A 26,373-nucleotide genomic window follows, 5' to 3' on the forward strand; every position below is an offset into this window, starting at 1 on the left:
AATCCAAACACCCCACTCCCCACTTCCCAGAGCTGCCCACCCAACTGCTTCCTACAAAAAGGAAAAAAGGCATTTCATTTTTTTCTGCTCCAGTGCAAATATGACATATCTGTGCCACCTGATTTTCCTGACAAATAATTATATCAACGTAATTAAGCCTCAAATGCGGAAATTCTCTGTACCATGTACACCGACACCACACTTCCCTCATCAGAGGGCCGTTGCTCCAGGCAGTAATTATCAAGCCACCTTTGACATGTCTTATTTCAATTTAAATGGAAATGAAGCTCATAGATCTTCCCAGCCCACGATCCCACATGACTGCAGAAATAGAGACACTATTGAAACTCTGAACTTTGAATTACTGAACTTTTGAACCGGACTCTGAAACTTCTCAAGGGGCCTCAGGTTTTGCATCCAAAGAAGTTAAAGTGAGAGAACAACTTATTCCTATGTACCCCTGGTCCCTTCTCTGATCCTCAAGTACAGTATCTCATATCAACACAGTGGGCTTATCTCTTGCCTCTTTCCCCAGCTCTCCATCCCCTGTAAATTTAGTCTTCATCACCAGCTCCTGAGGGTTCTCATCGTCTTGGTCCTCCTCTTCAATCCAGCCCCCTCTCCAATCCACCTTCCATACAGCATCCAAGGGAGAATCTTTTTAATCCAACTGAGTCCTCTCCTGCTTAAGAGACTTCAGTGCCTCTTCACCTCACCAAGTCCAGACTGTGCAGTTGAGCCTATCAAGGCTTTCACAGTCTTTCTTCCAACTCACCTTCCAAGGTTCCTCTCCTTCCATGGCCAACAGTGCACCCACACATCAGTAATTCCCACAGTGCTCAAACATGCCATGTCCTTTCATGCCTCTGTGCCTTTGGACCTACCATTCCTCCATCTGGAGTGCTCTTCTCTACTCTGACAAGTGAACTCCTATTCATCCCTCAAGACCCATTCCACAGCCAACTCTTCTGGGATGGCCTCTCTGGCTCCCCTGGGTAGAATCAGCCACTTTCATCTCTGTGTTTTGGGACAAGTCACTGAGTTAAGCATACACCTCCATCAGACTGTAATTAATTTCCAATTTCTAATTTCCTGCTATACTGAGCTCCTTATGAGTAGGGCTATACTCAGCCTAATATCCCCAATGCCTAATGCAGTAGCTAGAACTTAGAAGTCACCCCATAAATACTCAGCTTTCAATTCTCCCAGCTCTACATTCACGGTGGGGGCCGTAGGCAGCGGGTCTGACCACCACAGGTCTTCAACTCACACAGACATGGGCTTGCAACCCAGCTCCACCACTTGCGGCATGACTGTGAGCAAGCCTGTCACCCACCTCCCTGACCCTCAGTCTCCTCACCTGTAAAGTGGGAGTACTGACAGCATCATTGTGCTGTGGGACTAGCTGAGGATTCATGGGTGGAAGGCGCTTGAAATGTCGGATAAAACACAGCAAGTTTCATGCTCGATAAACATCAGCGCTCTTTCCTGCTCTCAGAACTACTGGGTGACACCTTGTGAAACACAGCAAGCTTGGGGGGTTCTCTTCTCCCCCATTCCATTTCTCCTGGCCCTCCCACACGCCTCATTTAGGCATCTGGTGACCTCAGTCTCACACCCCACTGGCCACACCATTTTAATGCCCCAAACATGGTCCCCCACATCCTTCCAGTCCCCTCTCCACCAGAACACGTTCACATTTTGTACCACTCCACCACTGCCAGGTCCCAAGTCACGCAAACATGCCCCCACATCAGATAAAATCCTGACTGCCAATGTGCCGACCCCCCAGGGCAGGTTAGGTCTCATCCCTGCCAGCATCCGTATGTGTCCAGAGCGTCCCAGGAGAGACGTGGCAAGAGACTGCAGACACTGCCCACAGATACAGGAGTCGGAAAACGGGCCCCGAATAAAGTCACCCAAGCCAGCAGGGACCAAAGTGACCACATCCCAGCAGCTATGCCAGGTAGGCACAGCCAGCGCGAGTCAGCACAGGGGTGAGGTGGAGACCCACACCAGACTCAAGACCTGGCAACGAGCCCCACATCCGCACTGGCTTCCCAGGCACCAACGCGCACACCCTCGAGTCTGTCCCCTCAACTCCATCAATATCAGTTCCCTCCCGATCTTCAACACAGAATACTGTGAGGCTCGAGTCACATTCAGGTGCTTTGTAAACTGACGAGCTGAGCGCACGTGAGACATTATTTATCACACTGCTTCTTCCCTCTTCACATCTTCTTTTTTCAGACACATCTGATGGCCTCATCACAACTAAAGCCCTGGCCGGCGTTCTCAACAAACCAAAGTACCATCACGGATGAACTCGGGTGAGCGGGGAAAGCAATCCCTCCCAGGTAAACCAACCCCCATTAACGGTCTTGTATTATTAGATACGTTCCCCGCAAGAACTGATCAGGGAGAACAAGGACCAGAGAGAGATTGGTATTGGCGATCAAGGCCATCCTGGCTTTCCTTGTGCTTGGACCAGAGACAATGCCGTCTCGCTGAGAAACAGGTGAAGGAGCTACTGTCAGAGAAACCGGTGCATGCGACACAAACAGCAAAAGACGCTGATAAGCAGGGGGTGGCCAGGCGTGATAACGACCAGAGATGAAGACAGTGACCTCTAGACTTGATTGGCTTCCATCTGTAGAGGCAAGAGGATGTTACAGAGACATGAACACCCTGGCCGCGTTTCAGACTTGGGGAAATCTCCACCCACCCATTGGGAAATGGACATTTTTGCTAGTTATGATTCTCACTTATTCATGCCACTTTTGTGGGACGGTTTCAAATGCTAACTCCTCTAATTCATGGGCACTATGTGGCCTCTGGAGAGGGGTTCTGGATGGATTTTGATTTTCTGGACTGACGAAGGCTGAGCTAAAAGGCAGGGTTTCTCAACTTTAGCATTACTGCCATTGGGGCCGCATGAATCTTTGCTGGCGGGGGGAAGGGAGTGGTCCTGGGTGTTTCAGATGCTTAGCGGCAACCCCGGCCTCTAACCCACTAGGTATCAGCACCACCCCGCCCCTAAGGTGTGCCAACCAAAAATGTCTCCAGATATTGTAAGATATGATTACTTGAGTGGCAAAATCGACCCCAGGTAGGAGCCAAGCTAAAGGCATAATGGTAGGTGGGAGACATTAATTTAGAAGACACAGACTCTGGATCACACCGATATGAATCTGAATCCTGAATGAGCCACTTCCTGCTGTGTGACCTCATCTTACAAAACATAAACCTCCCCTTCGCGTGACTTCAGAGGCTCTGGAATAAGGAGAGGGTATCATGTAGGGCCAGCCACTCCCAGGGAGGTCCGTGTGCCAGCATCGCCAGGACGCTGGTCACAAACGCGGGCTCTCCGGCCCTGTCCCAGCCCTGCGGACTCAGCTTCTGCCTTTGAACAACCCCGGGTGATCTGTATGCACTGATGCTTGAGAAACACCGGCACTGCGATTAAGAGCATAGGTTTTAGTGTCATGAGACTGATTCCATATCCCGGTGCCAATCTTTCTTAGCTATCCAGCCTTGGGCAAGTCACTTCACCTCTATGTAAGCCTCTTTAAAATGTGTAAAACAGAGATAAAAATACCACCTCGCTCCAAGGATTGGAAGTGCCCATTTAATGAGATGGGGCACGAGGTGGGCCACAGCATGGACAGGCAGTACGTGTCAGCTCCCGGGCTCCCAGCAGGAAGACTCAGAGATGCTGAAGGAAGCTCCCGCGGTGCACTTTTTTGATCTTCCCTTTGATGGAGTCTAGAATTACAACAGCCACGTGGCTGCTCGTGGTCCATTTAGTCCTTTACGGATCCAGCAGGAAGGAAAAGCAACCCCCAAGCGCTGCGCGCTCTCTCCCCAGCACATCTCAAGGTTACGGCCTGGTGGCACGTGCCTCGGGGAGGGACAGCCTCATCACATCCGCCCCGCAGCTGGGCCCAGGGCTCTCCTGGGTCTGTCCGTCCTGCCCTCGCAGCCGCTCAGGGTCACCTCCTGATTCTCATCCAGAGGCTTGGCTCTGGGGAAGGCAGGCCTGGTTCCAACGGCTTCTCACTGGTTTCCCTCCGTTCAGAGACAGGCTCTCTGGCTTTCTCCCAGCGCCAGGGAGCAAGTCAGCCACAGCCCCTCGAAGCTCTTTCCTCCCCTCATTCCCTCCCTGGAGGCCAGATGCTGTCCTGGGAGAGACATGGTCTGAACTAGGCAAAACCATCCTCAAAACAGCCCCATGTCCGAGTGGGGCCCCAGGAACCTCTAAAGTCGGTCTGTGAGTTTACAACGCAAATCCCAGCACCTGAGGAAATCCTGTCAACTTTTATGTTCCAAACAAGGCGCAAACTCTGGCTCCTGGGATCATATCTGGCCTGTGCCTGTTTTTGTAAATAAAGTTTTATTGGAACACAACTACACTCGTTTGTCTTGTCTACAGCTGCTTTCAGAGTTCAGAGGTTGAGACAGAGGGACTCTGTGGTCCACAAAGCTGAAAGTTTTTACTACCTGGGCCCTGTTCTAAAATCCTGAGGTTCAGACTCCTCTGGTGGCGCAGTGGTTAAGAATCCGCCTGCCAATGCAGAGGACACGGGTTCGAGCACTGGTCCGGGAAGATCCCATGTGCCTTGGAGCAACTACGCCCGTGTGCCACAACTACTGAGCCTGCACTCTAGAGCCTGTGAGCCACAACTACTGAGCCCGTGTGCCACAACTACTGAAGCCCACGCACCACAATTACTGAAGCCTGTGTGGCTAGAGCTCGTGCTCCGCAACAAGAGAAGCCACCGCAGTGAGAAGCCCGCGCACCGCAACAAAGAGTAACCTCGCTCGCCACTGCTAGAGAAAGCCCGCAGGCAACAAGGAAGACCCAACGCAGCCAAAAAACAAAACCAAAAAATAGCAGGTTCTCAGTTTTTTTGCATATGCAAATGTCTCACCGCAGTAGATAGCTGAACCCTTCCTGGGTGTGTGGTTAACTTTTGGGCCCCGCCCTGGAAGGGTTAAGAAGAAAGTGATTCTTCTTAAAGAATCAGAAGAAAGGAAGAAGAAGAAAAAAGGAAGTAGACGGTGTCACTGGGGGAAAAAGACACAGAAGCAAAACCACCAAATCACTGATACAAAGGCAGGGACCCTAAGCTAAACTGGGCAGCGGACGGTGTGATTAGGGTCTGGATGGGAGGAGCCCTGTGTCTCCCTTCTCGGCCTCCTGCTCCTCACCTGAAACAGAGTCAGGGTGAAGCGCCTACATCAGGGCTCTTCCTGTCTGTGTGGGTCACCTGAGGGTCTTGTTAAAATGCAGATCATGGGGCTTCCCTGGTGGCGCAGCGGTTGAGAGTCCGCCTGACGATGCAGGGGACACAGGTTCGTGCCCCGGTCCGGGAAGATCCCACATGCCGCGGAGCGGCTGGGCCCGTGAGCCATGGCCGCTGAGCCTGCGCGTCCGGAGCCTGTGCTCCGCAACGGGAGAGGCCACAACAGTGAGAGGCCCGCGTAACACACACAAAAAAAAAAAAAAAAAAAAAATGCAGATCATGACTCAAAGGTGTGGGATGGGGCCTGAGGTCCTACAGCCAAGGCTGCTGGTCTGAGAATGACATTTTGATTTGGAGGTAGGTCACGGGGACTTTGGGAGAAGTAAATGGCAGAATGTACAAACCACGTTTAGGCCTGGCACAAATGGTAGGCTGTTATAGAAATAATAATCATAACAGCCACAACAATGACAACAGTAATAAGTAAATACAAACTATACATAACCCAACTTAAAATCAACCTCCAGCTGACGTCCATAACAGAAACAATAAACATGTAAATCCACGGAGTCGCAAAGCAGGGCTGTGTTTACCCTTCTCCTACAAAGAGCAACCTCCCCCCACCCCACCCCGGTCAAGTGGGTCTTAACTATTAGCATCATCACGCAAACGTCAGAACTATCCTGAAGACCTTGTCTAAAAATCGCAGTTAAAACACAGAGATAATATTAGCTTTGAAACACAGTGTCCTTGACCTGCAGACACAGTCTTCAATGTTGGCCTCACGTTAAACTACCCTCATTAGCTATTCATTCTAACAAGAGACGTGTGTACACAGAAACTTGATTTGTGTCCTTGTGATGGAGATGGGTGGGCTGAGCCAGGGGCAGCATCCTGGCGTGGGAGGGCCCTGGTAGAAACAGACAACAGAAGGACCATCCTTGGGAAACTCAGAGCCGCTAGAACTTCAAATGAGCTACAGAAATAGTGGCATCACCAATCCTGTCCCCATAGAAGGTGCCAACAGGAAGGCTTCAGGCAGCCGTCTTTCATCAGGTTTACTCCCTCGTGATTTTTAGCAGGGGTGAGGAGGTGGGTACTAGGCAGAGTTACACTTCATTGACATTTAATATGTGCAAGACACTCCTCTAATATCCAGGTTACCTTAGAGCCCATTTTACAGATGAGGAAACTGAGACTCAAAGAAAGCAGGTGACTTGCCCTGTACACACAGTCTGGAAGGGCTAGAGCCATGATTTAAATCTAGTTCTGCTATGCATTCCCTACTCCGCTTTTCCTTCCAAAGGAGCTTAGAGCAGCAGCTGGCAAACCACAGCCTAGGGGCCAAATCTGGCCCACTGCCAGTCTGTCTTTGTAAATAAAGGTTTACTGGAACACACATGCTCATTCATTGAGGTACGGTCTCTGGCTGCTTTTGTGCTACAGCAAAGTTGAGTAGTTGCGACAGACACAGTACGGCCTGCAAAGTCTAAACTGTATTTACTACCGGTCCTTTACATAAAACATTTGCTGATTCCTGGCATAGCACATTTCATTGCTACTGCGTACAACCTCGTGCGGTTTGGCCACCCTCTCAGAAGAAGTGAAAACCATCTTATTTCCCGAGTTCTTTTCCTTTTGTTTGCTGAGAAGTCATATCAGTCGTCTTTTTTCCCCCACCTGCAATTAGCTCATAAAGGCTAGAGCCTGAAGGATTCCTCCTGGGTGTTTGCTTATAAGCCTCCTTCCAGCAGGACGCTGCATATCTAAACCACTGCCGAACTTTAATAACAGCAGCGACTGCATCACCTCCCACCAAAAGCGAACAGGAAGCCTGGCTCGGCTGCCCAGCTGGGTGGATGTCAGTTGCGGACAGCTGCAAATTGCCTGAACAAGGACAGATGTAGCTTGTCTCTGCCTTTCTTCTTCCATGTGAAAACTTTTCGGGGTGAAGATTAGACTGCTCTTAGGGAAATGAATGTGTTGATTCTAATTATGTGAGCCGGCAGGCGGCAGAGGTGACATGCAGCAGGATGGGCGCCAGGTCATCTACCTGGAATGCAGCCAAGGCAAGACTGGACGAAGAACAGAATTCCAGTGAAGCTGGTGCCCAGGACACTGAGCACAAAAGGAGGCACCTATGAACCTATGGGTCACAGGGGTGGGGGGACAGCACGTGGGGGACAGAATTCCCAGAACTGTCCAACTGGAAATGATTTAACCACTGCCTAGGCTTATACCTCTGCTCTAAAGCTCAGAGCTTGCCTGTTCTCGAGGGGGGCTCTTCTGTACTCTCTGCTCTGGGTCTCACTCTCATGGTGATGCTGGTGGTGACGATGATGGTAGTGATGAGAATGAGGATGGTGATGATGGTGATGGTGAGTGATGGTGATGGTGGTGATGGTGAGTGACGATGGCAATGGTGGTAGTGGTGATGATGGAGGTGACGGTGATGATGACTGCTTGGTCTGAACGTTGGCCCTCCACTCCATTCATATTTTGAAATCCTAACCTCCAAGGGGATGGTATTAGTAGGTGGGGCCTCTGGAAGTGACCAGGTCATGAGGATAGTGCCCTCATGAATGGAATTAGAAGGCAGAGACAGTCCTAGACCCTTCCAGTATGTGAGGACACAGCAAGAAGGCACCAGCTATGAACCAGGCAGAGAACCCTCGCCAAAATGCGACCATGCTGGTGCCGTGACCTTGGACTTCCCAACCTCCAGAACTGTGAGTGGTAAATTTCTGTTGTTTGTAAGCCACCCGGTCTATGGTGTTTTGTTATGGCAGCCTGAACGAATTAAGGCAGTGGTAACGATGAGGATGTGACAGTGAGTTTGCTTTATGTCCTGTGATAAGCATTTAAATGCATTATTTCATTAAATCCGCCTTGAAATGATGTGATGGAGTTGCAATGACTATCCCTATTTTATAAGATAACAGAGACACAGAAGGTGAGCATCTTGACCAAAGGCGCACAGTAGGGAAGTGCCGGCACTGAGATTTGCACCTCGTCTCCTGACTCCTAGTCCTCTGCCACTTCTGTCAAGCTCCTACTTCGTTTGGCGTGCATTTTTTATGCCTCCTATGTGCCAAACAATGTTTGAGGGCAAAAGTAAGCAAATTTTTTTTTTCTGATAAACTCCGTTTGCTTAAGCCAGTTCGAGGTTTGTCACTTACAACCAAAGGAGCTGTAATTTAGACCACTTCACTCATCCATTTCTATTTCTACATGCTTGCAATTCCAAATCAGCCAATTCTCCCCCAAAAAACATTTTCTTTACCATTGCTTGGTCTGTCCTCAAGTTCTGAGGTCTCCATCTACTTTCTCATTGTTTAAGTTCAGCCACAAAAGACAAAAAAAAAAAAAAAAAAAAAAAGAAAAAGGGCACCAGAAAGAGATGAATTGTTTTTCAAACCAAATTATAGTCTGGAAATGAATTTAAAACATTAAGAGTCTGATCTGGGGCTCCCTGGGACCACTATCGCCTGAAGATGTCCAACTGGGACAATGATTGTGCTTTCAGTTGTGAAGATTAACCTTCCCAAGCCTCTCTGACATGCAGTTAAGTGTGGCTTAATCTCATCTAAACAATTCCAATTGGATTTATTTTAATAATTTAATGTACACCTGCACCGCTCAATGTCTCCTCCCACTTTTTTTTTTTTTTTAAGTAACTTTGGGAGGTTAAGTTACTCTGATTTCCACAAGTCTAAGGTGACGAAAGTTCAACTGATGAAGTCTCTGGGGACAAGGCTGGCATTTGCTCTTCTGTTTGCCACCTCCAGACTCCACCCGCTATTTGTAATTGGCATTAGCAACCTTCAATTCTGATTAATTACTGGAGCGTCTGTTTCCATTTGTGGCGCTTTCACTTGTGGCAGAAACAAAGCCACAAGTCAGGGAGTAATAGACCCAATTATTCCTAGGTAGGCTTCTGTTAATAGATTTTATTATCTAGATATCTCATCTCAGAGGCAGACGCAAAGAAACTCATTTTGTTAGATGATAACACCTCTTGAATTGAGACAAGCACATTCACCACCTGGGATCAGGAGAGCTTGGAAAAATTCCGTTTCAGAAATATGTGTGGGGCTGGCAACACCCGGTTCTAAGTCCCTTTTAGGACCAAGTTTCTTTTGTATGGAAACCTTTGTGGGGAGACAAGCAGAGGAGCCCACAGTGCCTGGAAGTGGGGATGATACAAAGGCCCACGTTCTCCCCTGCCAGCTGAGAGCACAGGAGGCCGTGACTAGTGGGGAGGGAAGCAGTGTGTGAACCGGGAGTTTATAAACGCGTTGGGCCATTTTGGATCACACTGAGATAACGGGACAGTAATTAGGAGAGCTATCTCCCTGTCAAGAGAGCTATAAAAGGTGTTATTTATACCCTGCTCATGGCCCCAAATGCCCTCCACATGGAATGCCTTTTTAAATACTTCAGTTCTCAGCCAAATTACTTCATCTTTATGCTCTGAAGTTAAAAGACACTGGCGGGAGAAAAACACTGAGAGCTTTTTAAAATGAAACCCTTAATTCTGGGTTTGGTGGACATACCTCCGGGGGGGGGGCAGGTGGTGGGAGGGGTCTGTGTTCTGACCTAGAGTTTGAAAACATGGGTCTTTGGGCGGCCAAAAAACAAAACAAACCAAAAGCGAAAACAAACACGAAAACTAAACAGAATCTGGCTTTGGGCTTCCTGAAGCCCTTACCAGCTATGGCCAGATTCTCGGAAGACAGGAGAAAGAGAACCAGAGGGGAAGACGCAGCAGCCCGCACGCCTGCAGGGACAGTTATGTGACAGGCAGAGCGAGACGCATGGTGTGGATTACTCGCTTCAGTCTCTCTAAGTAGATCTGATCACACCCATTTCATACATGAGGTGAAAGAACGTCCTCCTCAAGAGGACAGAGTTCTCATAGTGAAGTAATCTGGCTTAAAAAGAGACAGTCAGTGAGCGATGAGATTGGATGTGAGAGCCTTCGGACTCCACGCTTCTGCTGCTTCTACTCCGAACCAGGGCAGGGCGACCCCACCCCAAGGAGACTCCCACAGACTGGCAAGAGCTGAGTGCTGCGTTTTCAGGAATTTTGCGAGCCAGCTGTTACACAAATACGTATTATTAAAAATTGAATGTCAACTTACAATTAAATAAATCACATTAAAGACAAAGGTAACACATACTCAAAACACACTGCTTCCTAATTTTACTAACATTCTGCCCATGCTTTTGAAGTTGGTTTTGTCCATCATGTCTGTCCAGTGGAGATGCCATGTAACAGTACTGCTGGGCATGGCTTCCCAACATCGTTAGCTGGAAACCAGCCCCGGGGGGAAGATTTACACCACAGAGACTGGAAAACACTACATACCAACTGGGATTCCACCTAGGCTGGAGAGCCGGTCGTTAACCCTCTGCCAGAACACCGCCGCCCCAAGCTCTTCTCCTGGCGATCTAGGAGAGTCTTCCCAGATCCCAGTTCAAGGTGAACCTCTCCATTGCATCCATGGGAGGCTTTCTCCTCACAGGAAAATTCACCAACACAGAAGGGAGACATCCCCTCATCTCTTTTAGGCCTCACATTGTTTTCATTTTTCCCCCCGAAAGTGGAAAATATACCCCAGAGTAACACCAAATAAATAATTCATGAACCATATATAATTGATGCTAGGTTTAAAAGAAGTAGAGCCGTGAGTGGTTGTCTATTAACTATTTATGACTGCTCGGGCTGCTGACAAGCCAGGCTTGGAGCCCAGGTCTCACGCATGCTCCCATGTTTTATTTAAACATTATTAAAAGCACACAGCCTGCAGCGAGGCCTTCCGTTCCACTGAGAATTAGACTCTGCTGCGAAGTCACCTCTGGGTCTCGGAAAGGTTAGGACTGGCTTTTGCTGGAATGGCTACTGTCTTTTTCCTTCATGTGGAGGGTGTTAGGCTGCCTCTTCTGCCCACCCTTGAATTTTTCTCTTTTGATGTGACCCCCACTCCAGTTTTTCTGTGACCTGGGGCACATCACATCACCCCTCTGCCCTGAGTCTCAGTTTGACCATCCGTAAAATGGGGAGTATCAAAGGCATTTACCTTAAGGGTTACTGTGAGGATGAGATCAGAGCAGTGATTATTAATAGGGTGGCTTTGCTCCCCAGGGTATATCTGGCAAGGTCTGAAGGTTTTTTTTTTTTTTTTTTTTTTGGTCACACATCTGCCTTTATTGTGAGCAGCCGATGGGACACTTCCGGCATAGTAAAAAAAAAAATCAATTTACAAAAGCAGGGATTCAGTGAAGCCGCTTGGTTGGAAGCCTTGGGAGCTCATACGCAGATGCAGACCCAGAGCAGCAGGAAGAGACTCCAAAGCCCATGAAGAGTGAGGCCACTAAGGCGATGAGGAGCTCTTTGTGGATACCCCGAGTGGGCGTGGTGGAGCTGACCTCCTAAGGGAAGGACCAGGCGGTGAAGAACAGGCTAATGGCCAACAGCACCACGGTCAGATGCGGACAGACAGCCGGGTTCACTGGGCTGCTGTATCTGCTCATGTCCCCAAGCTCCGTTCTGCCGGGCCCAGGGTAACCCACCACTCCGCCACCGGGGGAGATAGTTTTGATTGTGAAGACTTGGGTGGGGAGCTACTGCATCTGGTGCGTAGAGGCCAGAGATGTTGCTAAATATCCAACACGGCACAGGACAGCCCCACGTCAGACAATCATTCAGCCCAAAGTCAACAATGCCGAGACTGAGAAGCCCACGGCACAGGACAGCCCCACGTCAGACAGTCATTCAGCCCAGAGGTCAACAATGCCGAGACTGAGAAGCCCACGGCACAGGACAGCCCCACGTCAGACAGTCATTCAGCCCAGAGGTCAACAATGCCGAGACTGAGAAGCCCACGGCACAGGACAGCCCCACGTCAGACAGTCATTCAGCCCAGAGGTCAACAATGCCGAGACTGAGAAGCCCACGGCACAGGACAGCCCCACGTCAGACAGTTATTCAGTCCAAAGGTCAACAGTGCCAAAACTGAGAAGCCCTAGATTACAGCATCAAAGGCAGCATTAATTTTTATGACTCATTTTTAAAAAAGGTACTTGAATGAGGAAATACCGCGTGTCTAAATCTTCTGAGGGAGAGAATGGGCTGGAGCTGGTGAGACCTTGGTCCAGATTCTAACTCAGCCCCTTAACTGGGATTGTGACTTTGGAGAAGTTGCTTCAGTTCTCTGATCTCAGTTTCTTTATTGGTGAAACAGGGATAGTTACCTCAGACAGAGAGGCTTAAAGGAGAGATCTCATGTAAAGTCCTTAACCCAACGCCCAGCACACAGTCAGCGGTGAAGCACTAGCTCTCATCAACTCTGCCCCAGCCATCGTGCGTGCGGGACGGGATGCGGCCGCAGAGCTGGCAGACTTGTGACGAAGTCTGAGTGGACCAAGAAAGAGTCATGGGAGGAGTGAAAAGAAAGGGGAAAGAAAACAAGGGAGCATCTATTAAGTGCCTACTGTGTGCTATCATCGGGCACTTTCACCTACACCATCTCATTTACTCCTAACGGCCTCCCAATGAGATCGGTTGTATTTTGCTCCCAATTTACCGATGGGGAAACTGAGGTTCTGCAGTGTTAACTTAGCCGCCCGAGGTCTCATACTTCAAGTCCAATGCTCTTTCCACGAGCCTGCAGTGAGCTGAGGTGTCCTCCCCAAAATCATATCCACTTGGAGCCTCAGAATGTGACCTTTTTGGAAATAGGGTCTTTGCAGATGTAGTTAGTTAAGATGAGGTAATACTGGATTAGGGGAGCTTTAAATCCAAGGCCTGGTGTTCTTATGAGAAGAGAGGGCACAGAGACAGGGCAGAGAAGAAGCCCATGTGAAGACGGAGGCAGAGATTAAAGTTATGTGGCCGTAGCCAAGGAACGCCCGGAGTCCCCAGAAGCTGGCAGAAGGAGGAAGGAGTCTCCCTTAGAGCCTTCCGAGGGAGTGGCCCCGCTGACACCCTGACTTCAGACTTCTGGCGCCCAGAACTGTGAGACAACACACCTCTACTGTTTTAAGACAACCAGCTTTCGGCAATCTGTTACAGCAGCCCTGAGAAGCTAATACACACCCTCCTTCTCCCCAAGAGGAGCCAGAACGACTGTGTGAGGAAATGAGAGAGAAAGAGAGAGAGAAACCACATGTCCACACCCAGTCAAGTGAGAACTTGTCCAGCAAGAGAAGCAGCGGGAGAGAGCAGGTGGCGGTGGGGGGAGGGAGGGGTTTTGTAGCTGGCGGCCAGTGGGGGAGCTGCAAGGAGAAAGAAGGAGAGAAGTAAGAAAGGCGGAGGTGAAGAGTCTGTGTTTACATCCCGATATGTGGGTTTATCTCTGCCTTTCTGGAGATCTGAACATGGCCCACCACACGGCAGGTGTGCCCTAGACGTTTGCTGAATGCAGGTCAGAGACGATGACGAGGCTGAGACGACCACGATCAGACGGCTGCTTGCGCAAAGCTGCTGGCCAACACTGCACCCTCCATGCAATCTTCTCCATGTCTCCCGGTTCTACCAAACCACCTTTGCTCGCACATCCCATCCTGTACCAGAAGTATTTAGAGACACATGCATCTCCTCCTCTGGAACTTGAGGTCTCCAGACACACAGTCCCTGGTCCATTCACGTCTGCATCTCCCATAACATCAGGCACAGGGATGGGTACATGGTAGGACGCAAAGTAAAGTGTGTTGATCTGAAAGTTCCAATTTTTAAGATAATTTCTGAGCTGTTCTCTCAAAAGGTAAAACTTCAAAATGCTGTGGAAACTATTCATTCAGCAATTTCTGAGAATCTACCTGTGCCTAACCCTGAACTGGACACCAAAAGTCAAATAAAACCCACACCCCTCTCTCAGGTGCTCCCTGTCTAGGAAGACAAGAACACAAGCAATGACAATAACCCGTATGAATGGGGTGAGCACAAGGCGATGTGGGAACACAGAGGAGGTACGTGACTTAGTGACAGGTGGGGGTAACAGGGAGGGCTTCCTGGAGGTGAGCGCTGACCTGTTCCAGGCTGAGCAGGCGGGCAGAGGGATGCAGGAGAACAAAGGTGATGAGCCCAGAAATGACCTGGCGCTGGGGCCTGACACCTTTGTGCTTGAGTAGATCACGCGAGGTGATGAGAGGCAGACAAGCAAAGGCAGAGGAGGCTACAGAGGCTAGATTTCTGCGCAGAAGCTAAGGCTCTGCTCTGGAGGCAGTGGAGAGCCATGGAAGATTTCTTAGCAGAAGAGCAACACAGTAAGATGTGTCCCTTCTAGAATGACCTTTGGCAGGAAGGAGCCAGAGTGGAGGAACAGTGGGGAGCCAAGATACAAGGTAACTGTACAGGCCCAGACCAGAGGGGCTACAGATTAAAACAGAGACAGAGGACGCGGGGCTGGGACTGGAAAGGATGGATTTGAAAAATACCTCAGTAGGATAAAATCAGCAGGTGTGGCCATTAATCTGTACGCCTCAGAGACAGATGGGCCACCGTGATTTCTAGCTTGGGTCACTGGGTGCTGAGCTAAGAGTGAGCAGAGGCACCATCTAAGGTTTTCAGGGGAAAGTTAAGACTACAGAGAGTCAGGCCAAGGTGCTGAAGGGTAACCCGACAGGTGCAGCCGCCAAAGCCAGTGCATCTGGCTGAAAGCCGGCAGAGGGCAGGCCTTCCTGCCACCCTCAGCTCTAACTCTCCCAACTGTCCTTGACCGCCCTTGGTCACCCTGACCTGGGGCTGAGGTGGTTTCCCCTGAGCTCTGTTAACTATTGAAAAACAACAGGATATAAACCCACGGATAAGCTGTCTTGCCACCCCAGTGGAAAAAGGACTTGAATGACTTAGAGCCAGAATATTCTTTTCTCCATAATGGTTCCTGGAGTCGCCAGGAACAGTGCATTTACGAAAATTAATGGCAAAACCTCATTTTTCTGCTTTCTGGAAAGAGAAGTTCCATCGGCGGGTAATTGATCCTGATCTGGACACGCCGGTCTGCCAGCCCGCGGTATAAATCATTCACACGGAACAACCCGCGGCCCTTTAAACCAACACCAACAGTGACAGATGGGACAGGGTGGGACAGGCGGAAAGGAACACTGAGGGGAGATCCATCAATATCCTTCCCGCTTCTCACCAGGGCCCAGAGTGTGGAATCCTTTTTGGGGTCTCCACAGCAGAGCCATTTTTCGGCAGGGTTGGGTTGGGAGGGCAACGTGGTGTCCCAGTGAAAGCTTTAGCACTGGACACGCAGGGAAGCCGATCCCAGCTCCGCCACTCCTGACTCTGCAGCCCTGGGCCAGGCACCCCTTGCGTCCATACCTGCTGGGGCGACGTGAGTGTGAAAGAAGATGACATCTGCAAAGAGCCTAAGCCCAGAGCAACTCAGTCAATGTTTGTCCAAGGAATGAAGGAAGGAAGGAAGGTATGCTTGGCCCAGGGAGCTCAGAAATTCACTATCCCTCCCAGAGAGATGTGAGCTTTAAAAAGAGAAGATGAAATGGGCAATGGTTTACTCAAAGGAGTGATTTGTGGTGATGACCGGGAGCATGATGCCAACTGGTCTTCTAGGAACCCTCCAAATCCCAGCACACAGACCCTTGTTTTGCCTGTGAAATCTCTGAGCGACCACTGCAGAGAAACATATAAAATACACAAGCGATGGCCTTGGCAATATCTCTCCCTTCAGCACGCGCTCCTCAAGGGTGAGGGTGTGTCTTGTTCCCTGTTGGTCCCCAACATCCAGCACTGGGTTTGGCCCAGAGTAAAACCTAGGGATAAAACCAATCGCATGAACGAAAGAACCAGAACCCTGACTGACTGCCTTGCAGGTGAAGTTTATCGAGAACACAGGGCACAGAGAAGCTCCCCCCTTCCCTTACAGGGGTAGGGTGGAGGAAGGGAGATTGGTGGCACAGACATGAACCTGAGAGGTGAGATGTCACCTCCTGGGATGCCTGGAAAAGTGCCAGGATGCCACGCAACGGGAGGGGCCTCACCAACAGCGTTCCTCTGAAAATGACAGTGTTCACTGAACTCTCCCACTGAGCAGCATTCTGTCCACACTGTGAGTGTGTAAAAATCAGGGACCTTATGATTCCCCGCCCCTCCCCTCCAATGCCCATCCCCGTGCCAGGCCCAGAGTTGGTGTTGAATGAATAAATGGATAAATGAGAAAGTAAGAAAATATGATATCCTCTCCTCCCCCAGAGGAAATATCCCAGGGCTCAAAGGCAAGGGGCCTACTTGAGGGCAGGTCGGTTGGTGAGCTCGGGACATCCCCTATTAGGACAGGTCTGCCAGCCTAACACTGTCCCCGTGAGCCCTGCCCATGCACGGAATCACTGCAGAAACAACCGGCTGTGGAAGAACACGCCCTCCCTCCGGAGTGGGCCGAAGGGTGGCCCCCAAAAGTTACGTCCTCCCAGAACCTGTCAATATGGCCTTATCCAGAAAAAGGGTGTTTATGAATGAAATTAAAGTAAGCGCCCTGAGATGAAATCAACTTGGATTTAGAGTGGGCCCTAAATCCAATTACAGGTGGCCTTAGAAGGCAGATGGGTATCTGAGACATACACGCACAGGATGAGGAACCATGTGAAGACAGTGGCAGAGACTGGAGTGACCCGGCCACAAGCCAAGGAACACCCGGAACCACCAGAATTTGGAAGAGCACAGAATTCTGGCCTGGACCCATCAGAGGGAGCATAGACCTGCCAATACTCTGATTTCTGACTTTTGGCCTTCGCAACCGTGAGAGAATAAAATTCTCTTGTTTTAAACCACCCACTTTGTTTTAAACCACCCACTTTGGAGTAAATTTCTAAGACAGCCCTGGAAACTGATACACTGCCCAACCCCAAACACACCAAAATAAAAAGAATAGTTCAGCCTCGGTAAGCTTACCCAGAATCTTACGATGAGAAAACAGAGAAAGATGCAAGTCCCATTTTAGCATACACATAAGCTTGCTTCGCAGTTTTGACCCATATATGGGGGTTGCATTATAATCTTTTCCAGATTTTAGGGCCTTTAAAGATCCGAACATGTCCCTGGGAATGGGGGTAGGGACAGGAAAGTGGGAAGAAAGGGGAGGAGGGGAGAGGAGAGGAGGGAGAGGGAGAGCGAGGAAAAGAGCAGAGGGGAGAGGAGGAAAACCACTATCTGATGTGATGGGAAAGCCTGGTGTCCGGCCAGTTGAAGAAGACATCGGAGGAGGAGTGCTGGGGATGTTCTCTCGCTGCAGCCAGAGATGGCAGGAGGGGACACAGCTGCAAGAGCAGCAGGGCCGGTTAATGAGGAAGTTAGCCCGGCAGTTGGAAGAAAGAGCCTTTCCCTCTCCCAGGGCCAAGGCGGGTGGAGGCGCTGCCAGTCACGGAGCTTGGATCTGTCTGGGAACCTGGGTCTCTGTGCGGACATGACCGCCGGGCTGCTGGCTTGTCAGGGGCAGAGCTATGGGGATGACACTGGCCGCGGGAGGCAGTGGCCCGGGAAACATACTTGCTGCAGGAGGACAAGGTGGTGAGACCTGTCACAAAACCAGAGTGGACAGGGCAGGGAGGAGATGACGACGGTGACTTAAAGCCCTCTGGGCTGAACGGCAGCACGTTCTGGGTTGTCTCAGAGAAGGCTCTATGGTGGAGGGCAAAGGGGGTGCCAGATGCCCCCCAGGCTGCAGAAGCGGAAACCTAGAGGCTCGGGGATATCTGGGCTCGCGGGGAAAAGGAGGAGCGGGCACTCTCAGACGCTCTGTGATCCCCACAGGAAACTGTTCTCAGAAAAATACAGTGAACACTGGAGAAACCTTCCCATTGGGAAGGAAACAAATTTTAAAATGCACCTTGGGCCACACCAGGGGACAGGCATGGCTTAGTGAATAAAAGTAGAGACTACAGAGTTGGGCAGACCTGGGTTCCAAGTCTTACTTGCACGTGGCCTCAGGCAGGTGAATGTACCACTCTGGGCCTCAATCTGGCACGTGTGTCCCCGTGCCTCAGTTTTCCCATCTACTTCACAGTACTGACAGGAAGATTTAAACAAGAAAGGTTTAACTCAGAACCTGGCACATAGCCAGTGCTTAATAAATGGTGGGTTTAGCATGATCTTTTTTATCTTTTATCTTTGTGGTTGCTGTTAACAGCCCAGAAAGACCTCTGACATTTACAAGGTATGACCTTGACTAATTATCTCAGCTCTGTCAAGCCTCAGTTTCCTCATCTGTAAAATGGGATAATAATACTGACTTCACAGGGTTATTATGACGCTTACACGGCATTATGGGTGCTAAGACTCCATGCAAGGGAGACATTTAATAAACATTGGTTCTCTCCTCTTTGCACGAGGCCGCCCTGCCTCTGGAGGAGAATGTGTGAGGCAGGAAGAGAAAGTCCGGAGTTTGAGACACAAACGTAGCTGGAAGTCATCCTGCAGGAGTGAATGCCACTGGCTCACTTTGGACCTGCCCCTGGCCGTTAGCAGCCCACGGCAGTGTCGGCTCACAGCCCATCCCCTTCCGGTTTCTTCCCTGCTTCCGGTCTACCCCCAAAGGCCCCAGGGACCAGGCCCTGGGGCTCCCATTCAGAAGGAAGGAGGGCTCCCCTCCTGAACCCTCCATCACAGGACCACACTCACCAGCTCCATGCACCGCCGGCTGGCCTCGACCTCCCGCTGCACCAGCTCTTCCATGTCCGCCTTCAGCTCCTCCAGGCGCCGCTGGTAATACTGGCTGTTCTCCCTCTGCTGGGACTCGGCCGTGGCTGCCTGTGAGAGCTCCTCACCCATCTTCATCAGGCTGTCCCGAAGCCGGACCACCAGGACCTGCAGCCCGGGCAGAGAGCACACGCCCACCCTGGAGTTAGAAGCCTGGGGCCCGACACAGGATGCTCCAGAAAGAAATCTTTTACTGAGTCTCTGTGCGTTTTTATAAAGTAATCAGGGTAATAATCCTGATTTCTGGTACAAGAATGAAGGAAACATAGAAAATGATAGCTGCTATTCTGAAAGGCAGTGCAGCTTAGTGACAGATGCTGAATTCATGTTCTGGGTTCAAATCCTACCTCTACCTCTTCCTGGCTGTGTGACCTTGGGCGGGTTATTAACCTCTCTGAGAGACAGGATGATGTCCGGGATGCTGTCAGGGTTGAACATGTTAAGTTACGCGGAAGGCTTAGCTTGGTGCCTGGCACACAGGATGGGCTGGGTAAGGGCTGGGAATTAAGATTTATAGCGACCTTCATTCAGCCCAAGGTTTGTGTGGTGGAGTGGCACGGTGGAAAGGACACTATGCCGGCGGTTCCAAATCCCTTCCCCAACATGGATTCTGGTTTCCCGATTTGTAAAATGAGGAAGTTTGAGCAAATAATCTCCCATAAGCCTGAGCTCTAATATTTCATGACATTTTTCTTTGTGTGTGTGTGTGTGGGGGGGTAGAAATGCACAAGGACACAATGAAACTATGAATAGAGAGAAAAGAGCCGTGAGCATCACTAGTGCTACAGAAAACCAACCCAAGGGCTGTTTTGCAGAATTCATTAGTTGGCCAACAAGTCTGGAACCAATCGATTCTGATGGGTAAATATTCGAGTGATGACATAAAACGCAGCCCACATGAATATTTTAGGTCCCTGCTAAGGACTCTGAGACCCTTTCTGGATCAGAGACTGAATAATGGCCTAAAAGAAAAGCTTTATGATTTGTTTCCTCTTTCCCCTTTCAACTGGAGTTTAGCAACGGTTTCAAAGGGCAACAGGAGGGTCATAAGAAGAGTGGTCCTCCAAGTGTGTCCCCAAGGTACCCCATCTCAAGGACCTGGGATTCTACTAAAATCCAATAATGATGGCAGAGGGAAAAGCGAATTTGGAGACAGAATCTGCCATTTAAAGTTACTCTACAGTTGTTTTCTTCTCTGCTATCACTTGACCATGCTAGAATCAAGCAAAAAATGATATGTGATATAGCTCAAATTATGTATTTAGTCATTTAAAATATAGGAGATCAAAGTTTCATGGTGATCTGCAGAGACGATTATGCCTTGAGGGACCCCTTGAGCAATTCCGAGAAGCACTGAGGGCCAATGCAAAGAATTTTTCTCTGGTCTTCATCCAGAGCAGCCTTCTTAGAGACCAAAAGCCCAACAGGGAAATGGGAGTAAATGTTTCAGAATGAGAAGAGCAGCCTCCCATCGCTCAGACATACCGTCGCCCCCTGGCTGCAGGGAGATTAGAACCTGAGACCAGGATGGAGCGAAGGTCAAGAGTCAATCTCCTCCCGTCACTGACACTACCTGGCTTTATCTTGAATAGCTCGCCTGACCTCTCTGGGGCCATCTTCTCATTCTATCCTGCATGCCCCATGGGGCTGTGATGAACATCATGTGGAATAGCTGATGTGGAAGGTTTTGGCAATGGTGATCTCCTCGGTAAATGTCCCATGCCATTGGTGTACAGAGCTAAATGCAAATACAGTCACTGAACTCCACCCCAGCCCATCCAAGTCTTACCTGTCCTTCAAGGTCCAGCATCAAAGCCACCTCCTCCTGTAAGCCTCCCTGATTCCCCAGCCTGAAAGGACCTCCATCCTCCAAACCTCACAGCCCTCTCCTCCTTAGTATGGGTGTTTATATACATATCTTACCCACATCTCCTACAAAGCTCTATGCTTCTGGAAAGCAGAATCTATTTAATACATCCGTCTTCCACACACCCAACACAAAGCCTAACACACACTAGGGGCAAAATAAATTTCTGCTCAAAACAAGTGTCGGGTGCATACGCGGATGAGTGAGTGGATGGAGATGGGCAGAACTGGATCAATGGATAAAAACATGGACTGACAGAAGGGTCAAGGTCTGAAGGAAGAAAAAGAATAGAGGAAGAGAAGAATAAATAGAGAAAGGAAGAAGAACAAATGGAAAAGGGGGATGATGGATGGACCAATGATGGTTGATGGAGATGGAGACAGAGGAGGTGACTAGGCTGAGTGAATGGGGAGCCTGTGGGACAGGAAGGAGGGATGGAGGAAGGGAACTCAGGAGATGGATGAGTGATACAGATCCAGACAAAGGCATATGAGTGGGCAGGTGGATGGAGTTTACGTGAAAGCCCTCATAGCTCTAGGCCTGAGCAATATTTACACACCAACAAGTACCTCAAATCTCTTGATCTGCACTTTCTGGAACCCCGTCTTGTTCTCCAGGTCACAGATGACCGCCTCCTGCCTGCTGACGATGGCTCGGTCCACGGTGGACTGCTCCAGGTACTCAATGCGCATCTGGGCCACCTGCAGCTGGGGACACACCCAAGAAGGCCACTGACCACGTGGCAGCCCCGAGTCCCAGAATCGGGGGTCCCAGCAAGACCCGGGCCCATCCACGCTGCTCCTTCCCCGCTCAGGTGCACAAGCACGAACTGCTGGATCCCAGCTGAGGACCCCACACGGGGCGCTGCCCCTTCCTGTGCCTTCAGCTTCCAACAGGCCTTCCACTCAGTGCCTCTCTTACCTCTTCCTCCTGCCTGATGAAACACCAAGCCACTCAGTGGACAGCGAGCTTTAGCATCGAGAACACAACCAAGAGCAGGTGTGGGAGCCAAGCACATATTTCGGGGTTCCAAACCTGGCTCCCCACTTTCTAGCTGGGTGTGTCGGGCAAGTCAGTGTCTTCCCTTGAGGCTTGTTTCTTCATTTTTGTGTGTGAAGGAGATCAGTGCCTGGTACACAGCAAGCACCCAGCAAGTGGCCACTCCTGCTGTCATTTTTGTTCCGCTTGCTGTCACTCTGTGCCCAAAGATACTGCTGGAGACTAGGTCACTCTGACAGCCACGCTAAGTGGGCACACGCAATGGTTCTAGAAGAGCTTTGAGAATTTCATGGATGATAGCAACCCACTAGGTAATGAGGGAAATTTAGGGGTGTTTGGAGGAACCATGACTTCAAAGGAAGATGTCACAAAGGATGACCAGACCCTTCTCCTTGGAGCCATTTCTCAGGGGTAGACATCCTGCGTGGAATCCCTGATGAGCCTCACTGCGTGGGGCATCTATGGACCCTGAACAAGCATGGGTAGGAGTGTGTGTGTGTGTGTGTGTGTGTGTGTGTGTGTGTGTGTGTGTCCTCTCTCCCCCTCCCCTCCCTCTCCTGTCTCCCCCCGCTTGGGATTGTCCTCAATCCATCTGTCATGCAACTGACGCTGAGTGAATGAATGAATGACAGTTCCCAGGATCCTCCCCCACAACACGGCGACTCTGAGCATGTACTTGTTCTTGAAGCTTCTGCTTCTCCTTCTTGGCTTCCTCTAGCTGCAGCTGCAGTTCCTGGATCTGCCCAATGTCGGCAGCAGACTGGTAAGACGAAAAATGTCACATTGAGACCACAGGCTTTGCTGGAAGTCCCTTCTCCCCCTACCCACAGATGTCTACGTGTCACAGAGCATGACAACAGCTGGTTCTAAAGGGCACCTCACATTCTCCCCAGTATCCCTCATCTCGGTGTGCACCCAGTCACTCCCACCACACAGGCCCATAGCTTCGGTCAACTGTCCAGCGCTTTACTGTACACCCTCGAGAGCCCAGACAGAATGAGCTGGCTGCGGCACCAGGACCAGAATTCTGAGGGAAGAGAACTATACTAGGTCAGGTAACTGGGATTCTAGACCTGGATACCAGCCTTGGCAAGCCACAGAACCACTCTGCACCTCAGTATCCCCATCTGTAAACTGGGCTGATAGTCTCTGCTGAGACCCTCTACATAGGGTTTGTCCACAGATTAAAATGAGGCAATGGAGAGTAAAAGTCCTTTAAAAATGAGTTGAACCAAACTGTTGAACGCGACTATCCCCAAAGAAAAGAATTCCAGAGGATAGGAGGGCCCCTAGCTTTCTATTTTCCACAGGTATTTATTATTTAAATTATTTATAATGGGCATATGAATCTACTGCTTCTGTAAATGAACAAATAAACTTCCATTCTGAATGAAAGTAAGTGTGATTCACAGTTGCTATTTACCTGTGTAGCACTTATCCCTCCAAGGTCCTAGCACCAGGGAGTGGCCCGACAACAGCACCTTCTCACTGTCCCCACCTACCCCCCCAAGGCCACCAAGCCTTCTTGCAGCGGCAGCCACTACCTGAGCAATGAGGTCCTTGTGCTTCTGCATGAGGTCATTCAGGTCATCCTGATCCTCCTCGATGTGCTTCAGGAGGTCCGCCCTCTCAAACTGCAGCTGGTACAGCTGCTGGTCCACCTGCAGCGGCAGGACGATGGTGGGTGAGAGAAAGGGGGGAAAAGGAGGATACAGGGGGCTGATGAAGAGCAAAGGCGGGGCTGGACTTCCCTAGCGGTCCAGCGGTTAAGACTCTCCGCCTCCAACACAGGTGGCGTGGGTTCAATCCCTGGTCGGGGAACTAAGATCCCACATGCCATGCAGACAAACAATTTTTTTAAAAATTAAAAAAAAAAATAAAAAAAAGAACAAAGGGGGACTTGCCTGTGGGTGTGTCAGGTGAGTGACACAGGCAGACCATGGCTGTGTCAATGAATGCTGTGTGTGTGTGCGTGTGTGTGCGTGTGTGTGTGTGTATGTGTGTGTGTGCTGGGCCTGCCTGCGACTGCGTGAATACAGCATGTGTGTACGTGAATGGATATATGACCGTGTAAGCCTACCTGGGAATCTACATACATAGAGTTTAAGTGTGCATGGTGCATGTGTGTCAGTGATCTCAATAAATATGGCTAAAGTTAAATGTATATCTTACCTATGAGGGCGTTTATTTTATATGTGTGTCTGGTGATTCTGTATGTGCGTGTGTACATTCATCCCTGCGTGCGCATGTGTGTGATGTTTGCGGGCAAGTTCCCCTTGATCTAGCACAAATAAAATCTGGGACAAAAGGGCCAATGGGGATCTTGAGAAAAGCTTTTGCCAATAAATCTCTAGCTCTGTCTAAACTTCGGATCTCACATGTTGCGTATAAATTTGAGCCAACCCTGTACATCCAGACGGGGCACTTAGAAACCCACACCCAATCTTCACCAACATAACAGATCCATAGTATATGTTCATTTGTTCCTGTTCAGTGCTGAGCACACAGCAGGCCCATTACAGATGGCTGGGTCTCTCTTAGGAGTGAGCCCAAGTGGGCCCACAGGACTACCCTTGGCTCTTAGAAGAAAGGATGTGAAGAAGTAGCCCAACAATGGTGACCAAGTGCTCTCGGGGGTGGGGTGTGTGTGTGTGTGTGTGTGTGTGTGTGTGTGTGTGTGTGTGTGTGTGTGTGTGTGTGTGTGTGTACAGTAGATCTACAATAGATGGCTGGGAGCTGCTTCCAGTGGTGGGCACAGTGTGGGCTCACAATAGATAGCTGTGCTCCCACGTCAGGTGCTGAGCGAACAACAGGCGCGTACTGGAAGCATCCCCGTGGGGCTGAGCACACACTGGGTCCACAGCAGGGCTCCTGGCCTCCCTTCGCACAGGTGAGCACCAGCTGACCCCCACGTGTGCCCTTATACCTCTGTAACGCTCAGCTCTGAGTAGGCTGCCTGTGCTCTCGGAGCGTCCAGCACCCAGTAGGTCTACAATGGATGTCTGTACCTCCAAGTACAGTACAGTGAGTGCCCCGGCCCCTCCTCTAATGCTGCGCACACAGTCGGCCCCCCACCCCGGGAGGGACCGGTACCAGGCTCTTGCTGCGGGTCATGCTCTCCAGCTCGCTGTGCATGTTCTCCAGGTCGGCCGTCAGCGCCTTCTGGGTCTTCAAGGCATCCTCACACTTGGCTTCACTCTGCTGCAGCTGGACCAGGCAGGAGGGGGAGGGGAAAGGGAGAGAGGCCTTGTGACACTGTCTCCTGGAACGTCCCTCCCCTCCAGCCCAGCCCGGCCCCTCCCAGGCAGAAGAGTACTTTACAGGCGACGCCCCCCTCTTCACGGGTGTTCATCAACCCACAGAGGGGGAAGCAGAGGTGTTTGCAGTAGGGGTAGCTGGGTTCTGAGCCCACTCAAAACTGAACTAGCACTGCCCCACGAAGTAAAGCCAGGCCACCCCCAATTCAGGGCCAGGAGCGAGTCCCCAGTTCCATTCAGCAGATATTCGCGCCGCCCCTCAGTGCCAGACATGGGGCTTGCACAGAACAGTCAAGGTGGCCCCTGCCCTCCCGTGGGGGAGACAGGCAGGGACCGGGAGTGACAGCGCCTCTGAGGGCACCAGGAAGGGGAGGGTATGGGGACCCCGGAACACAGGATGGGGGCTGGGAAGCCTTCCTGGAGAAGGTGCGCACAGTTCGTTCAGTGGGGACTTGCCAAGTAGACATTTTTAACCAGAGTTGTGAACCCCTTTTAAATGGTAGGCAAAATATTGTGTGTGTGAGCATTTCCTGGTACATGACTTTCACTAGATTCTCGATGGTTAAGAGCCACTGACTCAAAGCTTCTCCTCCTCACTCTCTTTCTCTTCCTTCCGTCCACATGTACACAGCAGGCCTCCTATCCTAGCAAAGTGGGGCCATGGAGATAGGTACAATGACCTGTGTGGCCCCAGAGACAGACATTCTCCCCCGGAGAGAACACATTCACGCACGAACCCTAAGTTCGTTCTGTGATTGAGTTTCCCCCTGATTTCTGAACCCTAGAATCTCCAAGCAGAAAACCACCTCATAAATCACTGAAGGCAAACACTTGAGGTTCAGAGACGGGTGGCATCTTGTCTGAAGTCACAGAGCTACAGGAGCAAAGACACCACTTGTATCGTCCAGACCAGCTAGCTTTCTCAACTGCCAGGCCACTGTCCCTCCCAAACAGTAAATGACATTAAGGCTGGTGCTAACAGGGGAAAGAGAAAAGCCAACTAGACCCCTACTGAAAGGACATGCACGCAATCTGATCCCCGAGGCCACCCAGTGAAGGGGGGCGCACTGATTTATGAAAGGAAAATGAGGGGGCCAGGGCAAAGGATGCCCCAAGGACAGCTGGCCAAGGCGGGGCTCTGTGGGGAGAGTCCGCCTGGGACCATTTTCATCTTCCAAACTGGGCAGAGAACATCTTCCTCGGAATGTCCAGGAGCTCACCCCAGATGCCAGAAGAAGAGTAACGACACGGGAGGTGGGGAGCAGGCAGGCTGCCGTTCGTTCCAAT

At 50.5% G+C, this 26,373-nt stretch overlaps 1 protein-coding gene and 1 pseudogene across 1 annotated transcript in view; both read right to left on the reverse strand.

Annotated features, from left to right (window-relative positions):
- Positions 1–26,373, reverse strand: part of MYO18B (myosin XVIIIB) — a 221,074-nt gene that overhangs the window by 43,823 nt on the left and 150,878 nt on the right. Inside the window, exons 34-38 of the mRNA XM_030859841.2 lie at positions 24,923–25,036; positions 23,374–23,490; positions 22,506–22,589; positions 21,400–21,537; positions 18,886–19,071 (exon numbers count right to left, since the gene is read on the reverse strand). Coding sequence (XP_030715701.2) covers positions 18,886–19,071; positions 21,400–21,537; positions 22,506–22,589; positions 23,374–23,490; positions 24,923–25,036 — 639 coding nt within the window. The remainder of the gene's footprint in view (positions 1–18,885; positions 19,072–21,399; positions 21,538–22,505; positions 22,590–23,373; positions 23,491–24,922; positions 25,037–26,373) is intronic.
- On the reverse strand, positions 11,560–11,783 carry LOC132598294 (transmembrane protein 258 pseudogene; annotated as a pseudogene).

This window comes from Globicephala melas, chromosome 13 (genome assembly GCF_963455315.2).
Source record: "Globicephala melas chromosome 13, mGloMel1.2, whole genome shotgun sequence".
NCBI classification, from domain to species: Eukaryota; Metazoa; Chordata; class Mammalia; order Artiodactyla; family Delphinidae; genus Globicephala; species Globicephala melas.